The sequence below is a fragment of the Cydia pomonella genome, chromosome 4, assembly GCF_033807575.1.
Source record: "Cydia pomonella isolate Wapato2018A chromosome 4, ilCydPomo1, whole genome shotgun sequence".
Lineage (NCBI taxonomy): Eukaryota > Metazoa > Arthropoda > Insecta > Lepidoptera > Tortricidae > Cydia > Cydia pomonella.
In genome coordinates, this window is record NC_084706.1 from 8,382,801 (window position 1) to 8,403,287 (window position 20,487).

At 41.6% G+C, this 20,487-nt stretch overlaps 1 protein-coding gene across 1 annotated transcript in view; it reads right to left on the reverse strand.

Moving 5' to 3' along the window:
- LOC133517475 (cytoplasmic dynein 2 heavy chain 1) overlaps nucleotides 1–20,487 on the reverse strand; it is a 149,635-nt gene that overhangs the window by 55,207 nt on the left and 73,941 nt on the right. Inside the window, exons 31-48 of the mRNA XM_061850807.1 lie at nucleotides 19,183–19,371; nucleotides 18,000–18,223; nucleotides 17,384–17,572; nucleotides 16,736–16,859; nucleotides 16,199–16,306; nucleotides 11,491–11,647; nucleotides 10,085–10,292; nucleotides 9,377–9,551; nucleotides 8,997–9,146; nucleotides 7,543–7,715; nucleotides 7,328–7,430; nucleotides 5,176–5,558; nucleotides 4,938–5,082; nucleotides 4,606–4,839; nucleotides 4,028–4,173; nucleotides 3,180–3,303; nucleotides 2,789–2,902; nucleotides 1–214 (exon numbers count right to left, since the gene is read on the reverse strand). Of these exons, the coding sequence (XP_061706791.1) occupies nucleotides 1–214; nucleotides 2,789–2,902; nucleotides 3,180–3,303; nucleotides 4,028–4,173; nucleotides 4,606–4,839; nucleotides 4,938–5,082; nucleotides 5,176–5,558; nucleotides 7,328–7,430; nucleotides 7,543–7,715; nucleotides 8,997–9,146; nucleotides 9,377–9,551; nucleotides 10,085–10,292; nucleotides 11,491–11,647; nucleotides 16,199–16,306; nucleotides 16,736–16,859; nucleotides 17,384–17,572; nucleotides 18,000–18,223; nucleotides 19,183–19,371 (3,160 nt within the window). The remainder of the gene's footprint in view (nucleotides 215–2,788; nucleotides 2,903–3,179; nucleotides 3,304–4,027; nucleotides 4,174–4,605; nucleotides 4,840–4,937; nucleotides 5,083–5,175; nucleotides 5,559–7,327; nucleotides 7,431–7,542; nucleotides 7,716–8,996; nucleotides 9,147–9,376; nucleotides 9,552–10,084; nucleotides 10,293–11,490; nucleotides 11,648–16,198; nucleotides 16,307–16,735; nucleotides 16,860–17,383; nucleotides 17,573–17,999; nucleotides 18,224–19,182; nucleotides 19,372–20,487) is intronic.

Genomic DNA, 20,487 nt, shown 5'->3' on the forward strand with positions numbered 1-20,487 from the left:
AGCATTGGTTGATATATTTCTGCGTGGTGTGGTACCATTCTCGATTATCCACTGCCTCCATGTAAACACCGTCACTACGCAACTTGGTCACAAACAGCAATCCTTCGTTGTATATACCTTTGAAGAAACTTCTAAATATTGAATTGTAGGAGGCCTTTTCTTCTTCAGATGCTAGGCGATCTTTAAAGATGCTGTTTGCTTCTGCGACTAAGGCCTGCAATAATAAATATACTCAGTATGCTGTATTGTTGATAGCCCATCAGGTAAGATCTACAACGAGGAACTCGTGTCAACGCATAATCAAAATTTCTAAAGTTCTCAAGATTTGGAACACGGAGCAGACATAGAAGTTTTTATGGCAAAAATGAAATTTCTAGAATGCAAATCAATTACAAATCCGACCATCATTTATTAATTATATATTATATTAAGGATTCAAAATAAAAACGTAAACTGTAGAATAATACAGTGTAAAAAAATAAGAAAATTACCAATGGGTGTATCAAAGAAGATATCGAACGTGTTGTGTACTTCGCGGTAACTATCTTTTTTTTATAGAGCCTACATTGTGTCGTCCCACTGCTGGGCAAAGGCTTTGTGCATGATTCCACCAGTCAGCACAAAATTAAATTAAAATGAGACCAGGTCTTTGGCCTGCCTCTGCCTGGGGTGATCTTTGGTGCCCATTCGGTCGCTATTTTGGCCCATCTGTCCGGGTGCATCCTACAGATGTGTCCCGCAAAATCCCATTTGAGCTTGGCGGCCTTCACACCACATCTGCGATACCAGTTTTGGAGCGCAGCTCTGTGTTCCTTATCCGATCGATTCTACGGATTCCGAGTATGCTGCGCTCCATTGCTCGCTAGCAAATCTTGAGTCGGGACTTTTGAGCTTCTGTTAATGACCAAGTTTGGGCGCCGCAGGTTAAGATAGGCAGGATACACATGTCGAAAATTTGCGTTTTAGTGCTAGTGGAAAGTTGCCCTTCATTAATGCCTTCAGGGACCAGAAGCTCTTCCAGGCGTTTTCGATGCGTCGATCGAATTCCTTGGACAGCCTGTTATCGAAGGATGCTATCTGGCCCAGATAGATGTATTCGTCAACATATTGTATATTCTGCCCATCTACCGTGACCCCACGTTTCGTGCCATTGTTCATTAACTGGGTTTTTGTCCTGATCATTTCGAGCCCGACTTCAAAACATGCCGTGCTATGGTCTTGTAGCATTTCCTCTAGATGGGATGCAGTGTGGGAGAATAAGACAATGTCGTCGGCGAATCGCAGGTTTGTCAACCTTTTTTCGCCGACGTCAATGCCCATTGTTTCCCATTTGGTCGCCAGCTTCTGGAAGATTTCCTGTAGGCAAAAGGTACACAACTTTGGAGACAGCGGGTCACCTTGTTTGAATTTTATACAACGTTAAAAATATCTATAACGCTAACTAAGGTAACATCGATAATAGACATGTCGATATTTGGTTTTGTCAATCACTTTATTTTACCAAAAAAACTTATGTCTGTCACGGCTGCTTAACGGCTGTCACGGAACAAAAATCTATGGAGTCTACATTTTTTTAAACCACGTCGGTGGCAATCACGCATACCGGTCCATCTGGTGGTAAGCGGTCACCGTAGCCTTGAATTACCAGTGATGTCGCATGCGCGTTGTTGCTGTTGTTGTAGATAAAATTATTTTAATAATACTCGTAATCAACCTTTTGAGCGCATTACGCCATAAACAAAAACGTCACTTTACACGCCAAGGTAACGGGTGCAAGCGAGCTAATGTGAACCTTCCTTGAAAGTGGCAAGGGTTCTTTGACAGCGTGCGCCATTACACCTATAGTTGTCCTTGGCGCTGTGGACACGACTAGTAACGACGAATTTGAGTATTCTTGAAGTTCAAACGGTTAAAATAATGTTTCTATTTAAGATTTCCACTAATTCCTCCGCGACGTGCACAGTGGGTCGGGTCGCTATCATAGCTCGAGATAGCCATGACGAACTTTTTAAACCAAGCCAATCGCGATAGATCTTAGAAAAGCGGACACGCTAAATTTAACTGAACGCTTACATTACATTTACATTAAGCTTACAAAGATGCAAAAAAAGAAAGCTCCAAAAGTAAATGTAGATCACAATAAAAAATATGCACTGAAATGAATTAATTTTAAATTATCAATGTAGGTATTTTTAAAGTCGTTTTATTTATTTGTATGTACGTAATAAAATGTTCTTCTAAAGTAGTATGTTCCTGCATGGCAGTTGCAGACTGCATGACATCATGCATAACCAAGAAAATTCATATTCTTCTCTCTCTAGTTATTAATTAAAAAAATATTATATATTCTATATCCTATTTTGGTATTTTTATTTAAAGAAAATAATAGTAAAATAATTTGTACACATAAAGCGACTCTATTCACTTGCTATTCATTTTGACGTTTATACCTCAATGATCAACATACGAAAACTTCATTAAACCATAAAGTATTCAATGTTTAGAAATGTCCGTTTGCAATGTTGGCACTTAAAGACTTAATTATAAAGAAGCGTTATTAGCATCTATTAGAACATATTCTCTAATGTCTGTTAGCTCCATATATTCTGATACATTTCTTTGACATTGGGCGCCCATTTTTTATATATGTCAATGTTTGTCTTATACATATATCAGACTACGCCAGTTAAAAGGTTAAGTGTGTCAGAAATTAAGATATTAAACATACTAAAAGCAAAGTACTTTGAGTTTTTTTATTGCTGGTTTGTAGGTTACGAAATCATATTACCGTGATCAATTCTGCCACATTGGACGGTGAATACCATTGAATATTTTCACACCACTGCTTGAAATGTGATGCGTTCCAGTAGTAATGCAGCTTCGTTCGAAATGTTTCCGTGACCTAGAAAAATATAGTGTTCTTAATACTTATAAAGACAAGCACACCGTATCGTCCATTCAACTTATATTTATGTAATTTGTTTTGGGTAGCATGCAATTTCATAATAGGCGATATAAATGTGACGTTTTCAAGCAAAAGTTAACCAAGCAAGCAAGCTAAGTTAAGCAAGCATAGTCGCTAACCATATGGACGAAATTTGCTTTATACTTATAACTTGTTAGAGATTGCAAGCGTCAATGTGCTTTTGCTTAAAAAAAGTACCCAAAAGATCATTCACCTCTTTAAACATTGATAAGACGTTGGAAGCCAATCCAGATATATCGGTGTCACTGATATTTTTATCCGTACTTTGTCTCAGATAAACTCTTGCCAGTTCTAACATTTCGTCATCATCCGGTTCTCTAGAAAAGTAAATTAGTTTTAGAAAAGGATCTTTTATCCAACTTTGGAATTATTTTTATGGAATGTGGACTAAACTCGTCATGTACGGTACGAGTTTATGTGCTGACTATCTTAATCAATTATATCATTTTATTGCGTTTCATGTTGTACAATACGGTTCTGTTGTTTATCGCCACTAGTATAAATATTATGATTTAGTATTTGGGACAACGTTCGATCTTGTCAACTTAGTACTAGTTTTTTTACATACAACTTTTTGTGACATATTTACGCAACACAAAGGCAATATCCAACTCTTAGTCAGTATTAAAATTAGACGTAATCTTGTCTTCATTTGTTTCATTTAAACCATAAAAGCTGCATAAATATAAAATACATCATCATCATCGCTTACATCATACGCCTTCTATCAAATTGGAATACGTTTAAATTTTTTAAAAGTATTATTATTTCTTTAAAACTTAACAAAACTTTGTAACATTTTGTTGCTTTCTAACACCAATGTCAAAATGACAGATGATTATCAAGAGATTGTTAAAGTTAACAAACGTTTATGAATAAGACTCCAAGGAGCCCACATTACTCTGGATTACCAAGTCGAAGATTTCGCCGAGTTCAACTCCGATCGTTACAATTAGCGGCTGTAGAGCGTCGACTAGACGCCGATGCTCGGGAGCGGACGGCTCGGGTGTCGGTGACGCGGAGCAGTCCAGCAGTACTCACGGCAGCAGCACGGTGGCCAGGCGCGCGTGCAGGCGCGGCGCGGGCGGCGCGGCGGCCGTGGCCAGCACGCGCACGCGCGCCGCGCCCGCCCACTGCATGCCCTCCTCCTCCGAGCCTCGCATCCAGAACCCCGACCAGTTTATCAGCTGCAATTATAGTGAAGCGTTCATTTAACATATATTACTACAAAATATTCACTACTAATTAACCCTATGAACGCTCCGTCTATCGTGTGTGGCGCGCCATCGGCGTTGTGAACCTTGTCAGAATACACGAGTGCTGATATTGGGCCGTAGCCGTGAGAGTCTGTGGCCCTCTTTGCTGGTGAAAATGTTAAACTCGTTAGAATTGCCATTCTTTTCAGATATTTAAGATTTGATGCACCCTGAGGCGGTTGACCAAAGTCGATACAATTTTGAATAAAATGGACCTTCTCCATGGTCAACTCTTGCTTGATGATAAGGTCGTTTGACGCACCTTGAGCCGCCATGACGATTAACTGCGTCATCATATATAGGTACAGCACGTCGTTCTGTCAGACACGAGGACAGGTACACCTGACATGACATGGCACACACCTGCAGCAGGAAGGAGCACACGGCGCTGCTGCCCCACGCGTCGACGGAGGCGCGGTGCAGGGAGCGGACTACAACCGTGAAGCGAGACCCACCGCCGCGCCCGCCGGACCCCACCACGTTGCGTCGGACACGAGGACTGGTACACCTGACATGACATAGCACACACCTGCAGCAGGAAGGAGCACACGGCGCTGCTGCCCCACGCGTCGACGGAGGCGCGGTGCAGGGAGCGGACTACAAGCGTGAAGCGAGACCCACCGCCGCGCCCGCCGGACCCCACCACGTTGTGTCGGACACGAGGACTGGTACACCTGACATGACATGGCACACACCTGCAGCAGGAAGGAGCACACGGCGCTGCTGCCCCAAGCGTCGACGGAGGCGCGGTGCAGGGAGCGGACTACAAGCGTGAAGCGAGACCCACCGCCGCGCCCGCCGGACCCCACCACGTTGCGTCGGACACGAGGACTGGTACACCTGACATGACATGGCACACACCTGCAGCAGGAAGGAGCACACGGCGCTGCTGCCCCAAGCGTCGACGGAGGCGCGGTGCAGGGAGCGGACTACAAGCGTGAAGCGAGACCCACCGCCGCGCCCGCCGGACCCCACCACGTTGCGTCGGACACGAGGACTGGTACACCTGACATGACATGGCACACACCTGCAGCAGGAAGGAGCACACGGCGCTGCTGCCCCACGCGTCGACGGAGGCGCGGTGCAGGGAGCGGACTACAAGCGTGAAGCGAGACCCACCGCCGCGCCCGCCGGACCCCACCACGTTGTGTCGGACACGAGGACTGGTACACCTGACATGACATGGCACACACCTGCAGCAGGAAGGAGCACACGGCGCTGCTGCCCCAAGCGTCGACGGAGGCGCGGTGCAGGGAGCGGACTACAAGCGTGAAGCGAGACCCACCGCCGCGCCCGCCGGACCCCACCACGTTGTTCTGTTGGATATAAAATCAAGTTAATGTATAGCCAGTCAGTTTTTCACTCCACTAGCCGAAGCTGAAAAATTCACCTGATATTAGCTATACATGAATTCAAGACACCTGGGATGAATGGGATTGAATGTGCGAATGATAATGTGTGCATGACAAAATGGTTACAGGTTGATTCAATATATGTATACCGTCGTCACACGGATATGGATAAAAACTGGGAATGATATTACCCTGATAATTTCTTAAAAACTATCCAAAAAAATTGTATCATGCATTGAAAATAATAGTACATTTTGCATGATCTAATTTGTGTGATACATGATAAAATTATTAGCTCTATTATATGTAAGGATCATTGTTTATAATTATGTTTTGATTAATCTTACTTCTATTTATGATTAGCTAATAAAAGAGTAATATAGTATAGGGGGTATAGGGAGTATTACTGCAATGTTCTGCCGTCAGAGAGCAACACTATCACATCACATAATCCATAGTGTAACTTATACATACTATGTCTTAAACAATTTTTTGAGAAGATTTACTATGACATTGATGCATCAAAGCGGTTTGTTTACAGAGGCCTATCGCAAAACGCAAAAATTGAAACTTCGCTATCTCGCCTCTTTAGCGCTCGAATATGCAAAAATGATAGAGAGGCCGATAACGAAATTTCGATTTTCGTGTTTTGTGGTAAGCCCTCAGAATGTGGTAGTGGCGCCCTCTACGCAGAATTTTGCGTAATATCCCCTATTGACTCTTACTTGTCACTGGTTCCCGTCATTTTGAATTGATAAGTGGCTAGTTCGAGTACGGACAAGTTATAGTGAGGACGTCTTAATATAAATGCAATATTTATTGTAAATTGGTTGTTATTATGTTTGTATTAAACGAATAAATTTAAAATATTGATACAAGTATTAGTTTTCATCATAAACCCAACATATAATAGGGATGTTGCGTGACAGGTCAAATGAGTTTCGTTTGTTGACTATCAAAACAACAGCCAGCTATTTACAGTGAAACTTGATTAAGTGGGACCTGGATAAGTGAGAAACCTCCATAGCCGGGACTCATGGTGCGGCCTCTACACTTTAGCACTGAATTACCTCTGTTAGTGAGACAGAACAAGCCTCTATAACTATGTATTTAAGTATTTATAAATATTTATATATTATATCGTTGTCTAAGTACCCTCAATACAAGCCTTATTGAGCTTAGTGTGGGACTTAGTCAATTTGTGTAATAATTATTGTCAAAGATTACAATTCATACATAATGTTTACAAAATAATTTACTAACTGACCACCTCTATAACTGAAATAGCATCTATTTCTACCTCTATTAATGGAACCTTCTATAAATGAGAGACATTTTATTAATACCTGGCTAACTGAGACCCTGAGTAAGTGGAATACCTCTTTAACACATTCGCTACCAACGTTTTCGTAGCGTTACGCTCGTAGCCGATCTCAGCGTTTTCCCGCTTTGTAGAGGAAAGCGACTACGAACAGAAAACCCGCCGAGGAGGTTCCCGGTACTCAATGTGTTGTGAGGCAAATTGGTAGGTCCCTTCAAGTCTCAGTTATCCAGGCTTCACTGTAGTTGATATAAAACCTTGCTTATGATGTTTAAAGTTTGTTTAAAAATTTAACGAAACAAAAACAAATGTTAGTTGTAGCCCTATTCGAAATCAAAGTGATTTAAATTCGATTGAATTAATTCGCACTTTAGGTAAAGACCGCGGGCTTTTATGAGGTTAAGTGACTTACCCTTCTCAGTTCCGCAATGATATCTGTAGGCTCCAATATTGGTGTGCAAGCTATAGTTATCACCGTCCCGTTGCTCTCTTTCGCAACGTACTCAGCTAATAAACTGAAATCGCAACATACTTCATTAATAAAGTCATTTACACATGTTAAGTTAAGAACTATCATGATCGCTGTAAATTGGCTATATTGATTCTTTAGTTATTAAGAAAACTTACTTCTTGGCACAAGCATCAGGTCCAATCATGAGTAGGTGCGAATCATCAGACGCGAAGCACGCTCTGACTGTCGGTTCGACAGCGGCCAGTCGCGGAGATAAGTAGAGAGCTTCCGTCACCCAGCCTGCCGGGAGTACGGGGCGCGGCAGCGGCGGGCCCAGCACGTCGGACATCTGGAATAGCGGGATGACGGAACAGGGATGATAACATTGATAACATATGTTGAATTTTATAACAAAATCTAGTTGAATAGATAGAAAATTAGTAATTTATCACCGCTAATTTCACACTAAAAAAATACAGGACCTCGATCGGTCTTTAAATTTATGTTTTGTTCCAGAATTAAAAAAAAAATACCAATCAATTATTGTTAATATTACTTTTAAGAAAAAAAAAACCGGCTTCAATGAGGGAGACCGGTGAAAGAAAGATTATTGTTGATTTTGGATTTCATACAATGAAATTAAAAAGACTGGTAAAATACCCGCAATAGGACCCAACTATATTTAAAATAAATTATTTCACACCATGCATGAAATAATATTTAAATTGGCTATAAGTTTGCTTAAAAGAGTTGAAAAGTACCCTCAATTCCTCATGGAATCCATCATCAAAACTCAAGCTTGACAAAAATGTACCTTAAAAACCTAACTGCTTCACAAACATGCGAAGAGAACAAATTGCCAAACGTGAACTATGCGGCGTTGAAGAGTTCCATTCTGTTCATCATCAGCAGTTCCGCTTCGTCAAATGTCACTTCTTCAAATGTAAATGCTTGATTTGATGATGAAAATACTAAGATCACTATATAAAATCCATTTGTACTTATTTTTGTTTGCCATGAAGAAGATGCTATGGAGGTATAGTATTTTTCATATGGCTAGGGTACGGTGACAGCTGTCATCTCAATACAATTTTGTGTTATAAGGTTATAAATAGTATTAGTTTGGAGATGACAAGTGTGACCGTACGTAAGCTATGTGAAAAATATTATAACTGAATTGTCAAACTTCAACTTTTGACAAACCCAATTGCCGCATAAAGTACGGAGCCGTACAGCGCTATATAAATTAGCTGTCAAAATTCGAAGCATAAAGTGCCCTATCACAAAACTTTACAAGTTTAATTAGTTAATTTAAGTTTTATCCCTTTCTTACAATTACATAAGTCAAAATGACAAATTAAGATAAACGATTTAATAGCTAATTAAGGCTTGTAGCGCGTTTATCAATAAATAACAACATCTGGGGGCCTACCCAACATGACAATCGTTAAGTATCGTTAACGTTAAACAATGTAAATTAAAAGTAAACGCCAATAATGTGGCTTATCTGTCGTTCCGATACAATTTTTCTTTTCATTTGGCGTTTGTTGATGTGCGATTGTCATCTGTGCTAGGCTCCATGTAATCAATATCAGCACTATTGAATAATTGGAAAAGTTAACCATATTACCTCCTCATGGAACTTGTCAATAGCATTTGGTTTGATTATGCTTGCAACACTTCTTTCTATGGCCAAGTAAATCAATTCTTCAGGTGTTTTATTAACGCCGGTCAGTTCGTTCTGAGCAATGTATTCAAACTGAGTTAGTATATGTTTTACCTGTAAAAATGGTCATAGTTAGGTAAATACAAGCTCAACCTATTGAGTCTCGCGGACGCAGAAAACTGACGATATCGCACAAGTGATATTAAAAAAAATACTGTAAACTCTTGACATGAAATTGGAGGCTTTTGGCATTGTTTTGCCTATGTCTACGACCTAAGGCATTAATAATTTTTCCTTACCTACTTACTCGTCAAGCAAATAACGCCTTAAAAATATATACTTACAACTGACAGATTGTATATCTTTATAACAACATCAGATTTATGTGTGTTAAACCAATGGATGCATTTCTTAATGGCTTGCTGCAATGACGACAGTGCCATCTTTGCCAGTTCATTATCAAACTCGGCTTTTCGCATCCAGTTTTCCATAACCTCTTCTATACCGCTGCTTTCTTTGCTGTAATTTAAACAAAGAGATACAGATTTTAGAAGAGAAGTAACATCTAAGAAAAATTGTATCAGTAGAACTAGATAGTGCTATACGTTTTGTTCGAAAACCAGAGTTAGGTATAGTCGTTAGCTTTGTAGCTGGCCCCTAACGGCTAATCCTTTGTCTATTGTTAACTAAAACCGCGCGTGCCACTGCCTGCAAAAAAAGGGTCGTAAAATTCTATACCGCATAATGTACGGGGCCATATAGCGACATCTACTTCAGTTGTGATATTCGAGAAACGATTTTTCTTAGGCTTCCAAAAAATATAGTCACGGTGCAACTCACACTACATTTGCGGCGATAACTTTTTTACACAAAAATTTGGAACTTCTTGCACACGTATACGTAGAAAAATCTATCCGATGCCATACCGCTTGCCCTTATTGGTCAAATGGGCCAATTAGCCCACCCTCCTTTGAAAAATTTTGATCTCCGATATAACATTTTAATTGCGCGTCTTTTTCTAGTGACAAGTTGGTTTGTCAGAGCACACCAACCTCATCAGAATGACCCCCAGCCGGGACAGCGTGGCGGGCGAGGCGTGGTCCAGGCCGTGCGTCTCGAACAGGAAGGTGACGTTGGCGCCGAACTGTACGCGCCAGCCGGACGGCAGCGTCAGCAGCCGGTTGTCGTCCAGCACCGAGTTCAGCGCCTCCACCCACGACGGGTCCACGTCGCCGTCCATTACCACCCAACACCATACGTCTGGGGATGGCGCACATTCATGTATTAGTGCTGGAAGACAAAGCTGGCAATGAGTAACGCAAGTAAACGGATAAAACCACATTGAAATTGCTCGTTTGAAAAAGTCAAGACCAGCTTTACTTATATTTATCGGAATCAGATATCAGTAGAAATGGCGGACTAACCCCTTCTGACTTCATTCACATGCATATTATACATTACTGAATACGTACTTACAGGATTCTATATATAGAAATATAATAAATTATAAAAAGTTTTTGTCCAACTTCATTTACCCACTACCCACCCACCACCATCTGTTCTTATGCTGTAGGAACTTGTATGTGTAAATTAAGTTGGGCAAAAACTTTTAATAATTTATTATATTTCTATAAGTGAGAACCTGTTATTGGCTCTGTAATTCTATTAGATACATATATATAGATAGCGCTGTTGGTTTTCCATATAGGTACTAAAATATATAAAAAAATATCATTTATGTCAAACACGGGATGACAATGATAGAAATATATTTCTTTTCTTTTAATAGATTTAGAATAGTATAATTTTTCATGAGTACAGTCAGCGTCAAATACTTCGTAGCAGTCAAAGTAGCCAAATAGTTCGGTACACCATACTAAATATATCGCTCCACTGCCGCGTATCGGGGTCGATGTGGCCCAGCAGCCAGCTGCGGCTCATCGCCTTCGGGCTGATCGTGCACTCCACTATGTAGCCTTGTAGTACAACACACCTGCAGATTGGTTGGACACCTGCAGCGCGGTGGCGGAGATGACGCCGTCGCTCCACTGCCGCGTATCGGGGTCGATGTGGCCCAGCAGCCAGCTGCGGCTCATCGCCTTCGGGCTGATCGTGCACTCCACTATGTAGCCTTGTAGTACAACACACCTGCAGATTGGTTGGACACCTGCAGCGCGGTGGCGGAGATGACGCCGTCGCTCCACTGCCGCGTATCGGGGTCGATGTGGCCCAGCAGCCAGCTGCGGCTCATCGCCTTCGGGCTGATCGTGCACTCCACTATGTAGCCTTGTAGTACAACACACCTGAAGATTGGTTGGACACCTGCAGCGCGGTGGCGGAGATGACGCCGTCGCTCCACTGCCGCGTATCGGGATCGATGTGGCCCAGCAGCCAGCTGCGGCTCATCGCCTTCGGGCTGATCGCGCACTCCACTATGTAGCCTTGTAGTATAACACACCTGCAGATTGGTTGGACACCTGCAGCGCGGTGGCGGAGATGACGCCGTCGCTCCACTGCCGCGTATCGGGGTCGATGTGGCCCAGCAGCCAGCTGCGGCTCATCGCCTTCGGGCTCATCGTGTACTCCACTATGTTCCTGCCTTGTTGCACAAGAGCCTGAAATATAATAGCATAACTACTTGACTAGCTAAACTTAACGGCCTCTTTAGTTAGTAGCAAAGAGAATTTGAAATAGAGGTGGATTGTCAAAGTTAACTTTGGAGCCACAGCGGCATCTTTTCGAGCGATGGCGCCATAACCTTTGGCCTAGAGCATGGATACCGGTATTCGATAAAATCAAAATTTCGATAATATCGGATGAAATTCCGATATTCCATTATCGATATTACATTAACAGAAAACCGGTATTTTCGATATTCACATTTTTATTATTAATTTAAATCTACGTAATGCGTTACAAGAGTCAAAAAGTAGGTACATCAATTTACTGTGAGTACTGTGATACCAAATACTTTGTTTCCGTTAAAAACAACGAGATTGTGACTTGTGACACTGTGAATTGTGTCAATGCCCGGCGCTCTCCCTGGTCTCAAGGTCTTCGAAGGAGGGTGGTGCCGTCGACACACACAATAGTTCATCTGGGAGGTCGGTACTGGTATGCTGGGTGTCCGGGGATTGCGTTTGCTCCAGCAGGCTCGAGAAGTGTTCAGTCCATCTTTGAAGCTGCTCGTTCAAGGTACACAAGAGAATGCCGCCTTTACCTTTCAGCGGTTTCTTCGCTGCACGTGCCCGACGGCCGCTAAGAACGCGCGTGACGTCTTAGAGCTCGCGCATGTCGCTGCGGCGCGCGGCGGTGTTGGCGTGCTCCGCCAGCTCGTCTGCGGCTCTGCAGCGGTCGTGAGTTTCCTGATCCTCGAATGAAGGGTGCTGTATCGATCCCAGAGACTGGACGTTTCTGGCTCTGTAGAAGATTGTAACTGCAGATTTATTCATATCATATTCTATAAGTTGCCATAACTCTGCCGATATACAACCCTCCCTTGTTGGGTTTATCCGATCCGAGCACCTCTTCACCGGCACTCGTATAGGGGGTGCGGCTGCGGTTCCAGGTTTCCTCCAACTGCTCATCTTCAAGTTCCTCTCGAAGTTCGTACTGATTCCTGATTCATAGGCGAAATTTCTCCCGCCATTCCGGGATTTCCGGGTTCCGGAGTTTTCGTACTTCTAAAATTCTAAAGACCAATTTGAGTCGCACTTCAGCAACAACTAGGTGGTGAACGCTGTCCACGTCGGCTACACGACGGTTCCGCACGTCCAGCAATGAGGACCTCCATGTACGGCTGATCGCAACATGGTCAATTTAGTTGCGCGTTACGCCGTCGGGGGATTTCCACGTAGTCTTGTGGCACTCCTTGGGTTTGAATAGTGTGTCACCCACTACCAGGCATCTTGCAGAACACAGCTCACCAAAAAGTTCTCCGTTCTCTTTTATGTTTCCGGTGGCTCCATGCGGGCCCATGTAGTGCTCCCTTCCCTCGTTGTTGTTGCCTAACTACGCGTTGAAATCGCCCATCAAGATCACGATGTCTAGTCTGGGAACGCTTCTGAGTGTGGCCTGAAGTTGGTCATAGAAGGCGGCTTTTGACTCGTCAGTGGTTTCGTTCATCGGGGCGTAACACTGTAGGACGCTAATCTTACGGGGCTGAGAGTCAAACCGCGCTGATGCATGATGCGCTCCGAAATCGGCTTCCAGCTTAGCACAACGGCTGAGGAGAAGACCAACTCCATATTCCCGGCGTGCGCCCTTGTCTTCATTGCCGCTGAATTGTGCCAAAATCTGCCTCTACTTCGCCAAACCCGTTCCATCTCGTTTCGGTCAATCCTAAGATGTGGATGCTGTAGTCACTCATGACTTTAGCTACCTGTGGCAGCCTCTCAGTCATGGTTGTGACATTTAAGCATCCAATGCGTTTCCGTTGTTTTACTTGTTTCTTGAGCAGGTTTCATAATCTATTTAGTTGAAGAGCGTGCAGGTGATTAGCCCACAGCGCCCCGATCACGATGATAGGACTGCCATCTTTGCGTCCGTGCCCGCAGAGCCAGACTTTTAGGGGGTACCCCAAGGCTTTTGGTAGCCTGCATGGTTTTATAGCGAGTGATTTATTATATTTTCCTTCCAGTATCGAAAAAATATCGAAACTATCGGAAAACCGATATTCAAAATTTTGATATAGAAAAAATACCGGTATTGGAAAAAGGCTTCGATATTCTATGCTCTACTTTGGCCTATGATCAATACTCTTTATCTTTAGGTATTTAAATAAAAGTAAACAAAACCTACCCTCAAATGGCTCTTCAAGCCAGTTGAGGGTAGATGAAAACATTACATGATCAAATAATGTAGGTTAAAGTCAGGTCGCTCAGTGACAGATCCAGGCGCTTTTGTATTTGATTGGTTAACCCATAAATGTTTTAACTACCCGAAAATGTGCAAATTGTTTGTTTACTTTTTTAAATACCTAAAGATTCAGAGTATAGTTGATGGCGCCACTTTTTGAAATTAAACAAATTTAACACATATCTGTGAGAGAATTAAAGTTTTAATCATGTATCATAAGATGACAGTAAATTTACTGTGGCTACAAAGTTTACATTGACAATCCACCTCTATTTCAAATTCTCATTGGTTAATAGTGAGTGACCTAGCCTCACTTGTGAGAGTGGTACTGGGCTTGAATTATAGTATGAGAATTTATTTATTTCGGGTGTGTAATGTAGGACACCCATTTATTTCATTTCCTAAGGTGTGGATATCAGGTCATAAATTCTATCACAAATATCACAAAGATTTTTACTGATAAAAAAGTTATAGGCACAGAACCCTTATTATTCATATATATAGTTTGAAAGCTTATCTAATCCAATACTTTTTGACAAATAAATGTACACCTAGGGACATTGAGGATGGGTTTCTTTGTGTGGCAATTTTTACGCAACTGGCCCGTTTTCATTGTCCGTAATTGTATAGTTATTTACTTTTGAACTACTACGTTGTTTTTACCTACCTTTATTTTATTAACTTTGTGTTTAATGAATATCCAGGTCTATTTGTACCATTTCTCAGTTTCCGTAGATTGTTTACAACATATATTTATAGTATTTTATGCAACAGTTGTATAAGAAGGGTCAAAAAAGGCGAGTGGCGTGAGTTACAATGTGAGCCGGAGCTGAAGGCGTAGGCGAACATTGTAAAGGAATACGCCACGAGAATTTTTTGACCTACTTATACAACGTTGCATACAATATTTTTCCTACGAGTCAACAAAAATAAATCTTAATTTAGGTAAACAAATTACAGCAAAAGTATATAGCCAAGACGCGCGAGCATACCTTGTTACGCGCCCGGCCCGCCCCGGGCCGCGGCCGGCCGGTCGGCGACACCTCCTCGTAACTCATGAGGCCCTGGTACTTGCTACTTGCTAAATTAATTTTTTGGACAGTTTTTTCTCAATTTTGGCCACCGTAGCCTACAGAGACTAACAAGCAACGCTAAGCGGTCTTCGTAGTCTATGGGTGTTGCTATATTACGGGTGTCACATGCGTGTTTCTGACTTATGAAGTAATTATTTTTACTATGCAACCAAATGAATATTTTGTAAGTTGGCATCAATGCACTTAGTTTAAAACCGTATTCGTTTTGGTTTTGTTAAATTAAGATTTATTTTTGTTGACTCGTAGGAAAAGTATTGTATGCAACGTTGTATAAGTAGGTCAAAAAATGCTCGTGGCGTATTCCTTTACAATGTTCGCCTACGCCTTCAGCTCCGGCTCACATTGTAACTCACGCCACTCGCCTTTTTTGACCCTTCTTATACAACTGTTGCATAAAATACTATTATTATGACTGCGTTCTAAATATTGTATATAACGTTTTCAAATCAGGGCTAACTTTTTTTTACTAAAAGCTTTGTATTACATTATATCACTCAGAACCGTAGAGGTATATTAGTATAGAGATGAAATGGTAGAGCCGGCAGATGACCTAACGAGATGCCCTTAAGGAACTTTCAGTAGAAGTAGCCGAGAAAGCGCTATTATTGTTTGTCCTAGTCCGTCTCATTTTTTTAATTCCCCACAGTAAATTTTAGTATGCTTTATGGTGGGCAACAAATAACCCGACCAAATTACGTAGGTTGTGTTTGGTAGGTTGTCAGTAATATAAAAACGTGTTTTTAATTTTGTCGCATTGCATATGTTCTTTCCCTCACGCGTATAGCACATCTATACGATCCTACCTACCATCTATGCTCAAAACCTTTGTGACAGAACTTATGACCAAAGTATATAAAACATACATCATTCTCTTGCATCAATAAAACTAACCTTATGGGACTAGGTTAGGTTATTCAAGTTGTTAAGGATATTAAAATATATTTTACAGTACATATGGTGCTACTTTTCCGCACTAGTGCGTAAAGTAGCACATTATGTAACTATGTCGAAACTTTAAAGAGCCATATGTACTGTAAAACGTTGTACGATACATGTGCGAATAGGTAATTCGCAACTCGTGTCGATTTAAAACACTCCCTTCGGTCGTGTTTTAATTTATCGCCACTCGTTTCGAATTTCCTATTTTTCGCACTTGTATCGTAATGTACTATACATATACAAAAATTACATCTCTTAAGTTATGGGATCACTTACTGTCTTTAGAAGTTTTCTGATGGTTGACTTCCCACATCCGGGGGGTCCGACTACGACCACGCCCATTCTCTGTTGCATCTGCTCATACAACTCGATGCATTTTTGAACCTGAGATAATAATACATCATAATATGAAAGTTAAACAATTAAATGCGAATGAAATAATATACTCTCTCAAATGCATTCAAACCGAGAAGCTAGAGACTACGCAGCAAATTGTGTAAACAAAATTAAGTATATACAAGTTATGTCATTTTGCACAGTACAAATAAATTTCGGACATCTGTGTCGCTTCGCAGCTAACTCGCCTAAAAAGTTTAGGTATGCATCTGACACCACAGTTCATTTTAAAGGTGTTGCAATAAATATTCAAGTGAGTGTTTTCATGTAAAAGAACAGGGAATGTTTTATTCTTTCTTAAAAGTTCCGACTTCCGTAATAATTTACTTAAATGTCCTTTTGCTGAATCCAGGAGCTCGTACGAGCTCGTAATAGCGACCCCTGATGTAAGAAACTGTTAGTTTTTTTTTATTATACCTGAAGCTTATTATGCACAAGACCGAGCGATGCGACGGAAGCGTCGAGGGCGGAACTTATCGGATCCGTAGCGTGCTCTTCTTGGGGTACGTCAGCAAATACCAGCGACAAGATATTCTCGAACCTGCCAGAACGAGAAGATTCGACCTTAGGCTAGGAGTTAAAGTACAATTGCAGCTATTTTTGTATGCAAAAAATATAAGATAGAGTATTCAGTTAGACCAACCAAATTCATACTAGTGGGTCTTGCAACTGGCTATTCTTAAAAGTCGCTTGTCGAATTCTACCTTAGATTTTAGTAACGAATATGTCGATTTATATAAGTTGGCGGATTGTAATTGACAGCTGTTAGTCAGAATGTTATAATTGTTAGTCATAATTAAAAACTGGCAATCTGCCAAGTCTTTTAGGAGTAGGACTAATAGGAGATAAATTTCGGGATATACTTTGATCGGTATAATTTGATTTTTTGACCGAGCGAGCGATTCTCAACCGATTTTCAACCGATTCTTATGAAATTTTGTGAGCAAGTTTGATATGGATTTTTTGTTTCAGTTTTCGGAAATTTGTCAGATGGCGGAGCCATGGAGGTTCGTGGGGTCTATACAGCTCACAGAGTGGCGGTCGGACATAGTGTGGCGGTATCACCTCCCCCTGTCCGGGGCGGTGAGCTTGGACACGTTGTTGAGGCGCAGCACCCGGCGCAGCGCGGCGCGGCGCGCGCGCGGGGCCGCGGGCCGCGCGGGCCGCGCCGCCAGCGCCGCGCCCGCGCTGCCCACCGCCGCCTTCAGCGCGCGCAGGCCCCAGTCGTAGTGCCGCTGCCCGCCCAGCAGCGTGCTAATAACATTTCATTATGTTTATTTTTTTTTACTATGTATATCTAACATATTTTTTATCTCATTTATTTCGCGGTGCTTCTAACCTAGATTTCCAGTTGACGATTTGTACTGCGTCACATTCTATAAAGTTGTAGCTGTGCTTTCATATAATGTGTCCGCAGCGTACGGCGTCAATCGGAGATTGAGGTCCTTCGTAGTAAACTATAGGGTTCAGTTTATTACACACTCGACATAATAATACATACTCAAAAGTCCTTTTATTATATCAAAAATATGTATTTTTGTGCCTCTGTCTAATTCCTTACTAGACGCCTCTCGCTTCTACCGTGGCCGTGAGTCAGGGACTCACTCTACGCTGCTGGTGAGGCACGGCAATTATTTCTCAAGCATTTTTTCTTCTAATTACCTGCCAAAACAATAATCACCTGGCCATAGAAAAAACGGCATATAAGTCCTCTGCCAGCGTCTCAGCGTCGGTGACGCACTGCGCCGCGAGGAGGTGCCTCGCCAGCTGGTCTCCTCTCGGCTCCACCATGGCCACGGGCCGCAGCACTCGCTCCAAGGCCGCCGGCAGCGCGCGGCGCCCACCGTAGCCTCTTCCCACAGGATTCATGGTTGCTGCCACGCCGCACCATTGGGATACGGTCACCTGCAAATATAAATTATTATTATATTTCATCGTAATGGCCTATTTAACTTTTCAAGTAGCATATGTCGTTTTAGAGTTATTGGAATTTTGATTTTATTTCAATTAATCAAATTTGAAATTTAAATGACATAATCGGTCGGGGAATCGACGGCCTACCAATCCAAAGGTTAATCGTCTTTATTTTACGGTTACTATGTGCTATTTAGGCTTTTATACCTTCCTCTTGCATAGCTGTAGCTGTGGCGTATATTTTATAGAGTATTAGGTACATACCATATAACAGCAGAATATTTGGTATACCAATAACGGTTGTCAACTTAATGGTAGCCCCAGTTGTCGACATTCAATTGATTTATAAAATTTATAATCGACACGAGGTCTAGCGAGGAAATTTGAGAGGCGAATATAACTAATGATGAAAATGAATTAAGGAGATAAGGATTCGAAATTTAATATGGCGCAGTATTTAATATGTATTGTCGTATGCCACGCATCGCACCGTCTTTATGGTGCGATAGGTACCTATACCTACATACCTAAGCACCTAGAGAATTTGCATCAAAACGCAAAGACATCAAATCGTACTCGTTTAACTTTGCAATGAAAATATGAGTGATTAAGTAATTACTTACCTATTGCTCAAAATGAATCTACTCTACATACTACTTCAAACTGTATCAATGGAACAACATTGCGTGTTTATGATAAGATATTAGTTTAGTTACTCAGTGACGAGTGACGACCTCAACCAAATTTCTGATTAAACTTTTAGTTTCGATTTCTCGTGTCATGTAGATATTAACTGGCCATGTGCGAATGGAAATCGCACACAAGGCAATTTTACAGCGCTTTAGTGTAAAATATTAGCAAGTATCAGCGGTCAGTCGGTTGAACTCGTCGAAGTAGCTCTATTGGCTACTTAGGAGACTACTCATGTGACAATTAAGATATCAATTTACGTGTTTCCCATTGAGCAACGCCGTGGCCTGCCCTGTGTTTTCTCGCATAGCGGCCAGCAGCGAAGCTAACTGGTGTGAGATGTTAGCGAGTGTATCAGTGGTCAGCCGGTTGAACTCGTCGAAGCAGCCCCAAGCGCCGCACAACGCCAGGCCGCTGAGCAGCCGACCCATGCATTCTGTGTCCATTGCCTATAATATAATATGTTTTGTAGTTCGCAGTGCCTTAGTAGGAATACTGTAATGCTGTGTAACTAATTTGAATAATAAAAATAATAATAATAAGATTTGCCAGAAATGAACAATGCGTTGTGCAATTAATTGCTTCAAACTGACAACGAAGTAAATAAAAACGAGTATAAGTTTAAATTTTAAAAACCTTGACAAATTTGTAACAGCGCTATCTAGTGAATTAAGCCCTATCTAAGAATTGTAGGTGTATCACAAATCCTTTACCAAGTATAACACTTAAATTATGCTTGACCAGGGCGTAACCAAAACGGTGCTTATTTTCGTAGTCGACATCTAGCGCCAAGTAGAAAACTTATCAGTACCGCTACTTGACACTAGATGACACGAGTGTCGCGTGTCGCAACAGACGAAAAGCGTATTGCTCAACAATTTACAGCTAATGCCTATTACAAGCAGAAGGAGTTAAAAATAGAGTTCCGGATAATCAGGTTGTAATATAAGCTGAAAATTGTTAAGCAGTAGACTTTTGGCTTGTCGCGACATCTAGTGTCAAGTATCAGTACTGATAAATCCTCTACTTGAGGCTAGAAGTCGACGACGAAATAAGCAGCGTTTTGGTTACGCGCTGGTCAAGGTATTGGCTGGTCAGTGTTATTACTCTATGGCGTGGACGAATGGATTACGGTTAGAAATAAATTTAAGAACTAAAATAGGAAAAGTAAAAAGCACAAGTTCGCAAAAACTTACTTTGCGAACGCTAAACACCTACGTAAAGTAGTACTTTTTGAGCAACTGTATTAAAAAATATAGGAGGCTAATGCAAAATATAAGTTTTTATATTGAATTTTTACATGTTTTAATCAAAGGCTACTAAAAATCACTCGTAAACTATACTACAGTTGCGCGGACAGAGTCTAAGCAAAAAATTGACTCGATAGAAAAAAATCACAAAAACATTTCTTAAGTTCATTTATTTTCGATTGTATGTCGTTACCCTGCATACCATAGCAGTATAATTTAAGTATGCAATAGCTAGTGATATAGCCGTGGGATTTGACTAGCGTAATTTTAATCAGAAATATACTTTTAGAGTTACTGAGGAGTTACGTTAAAACC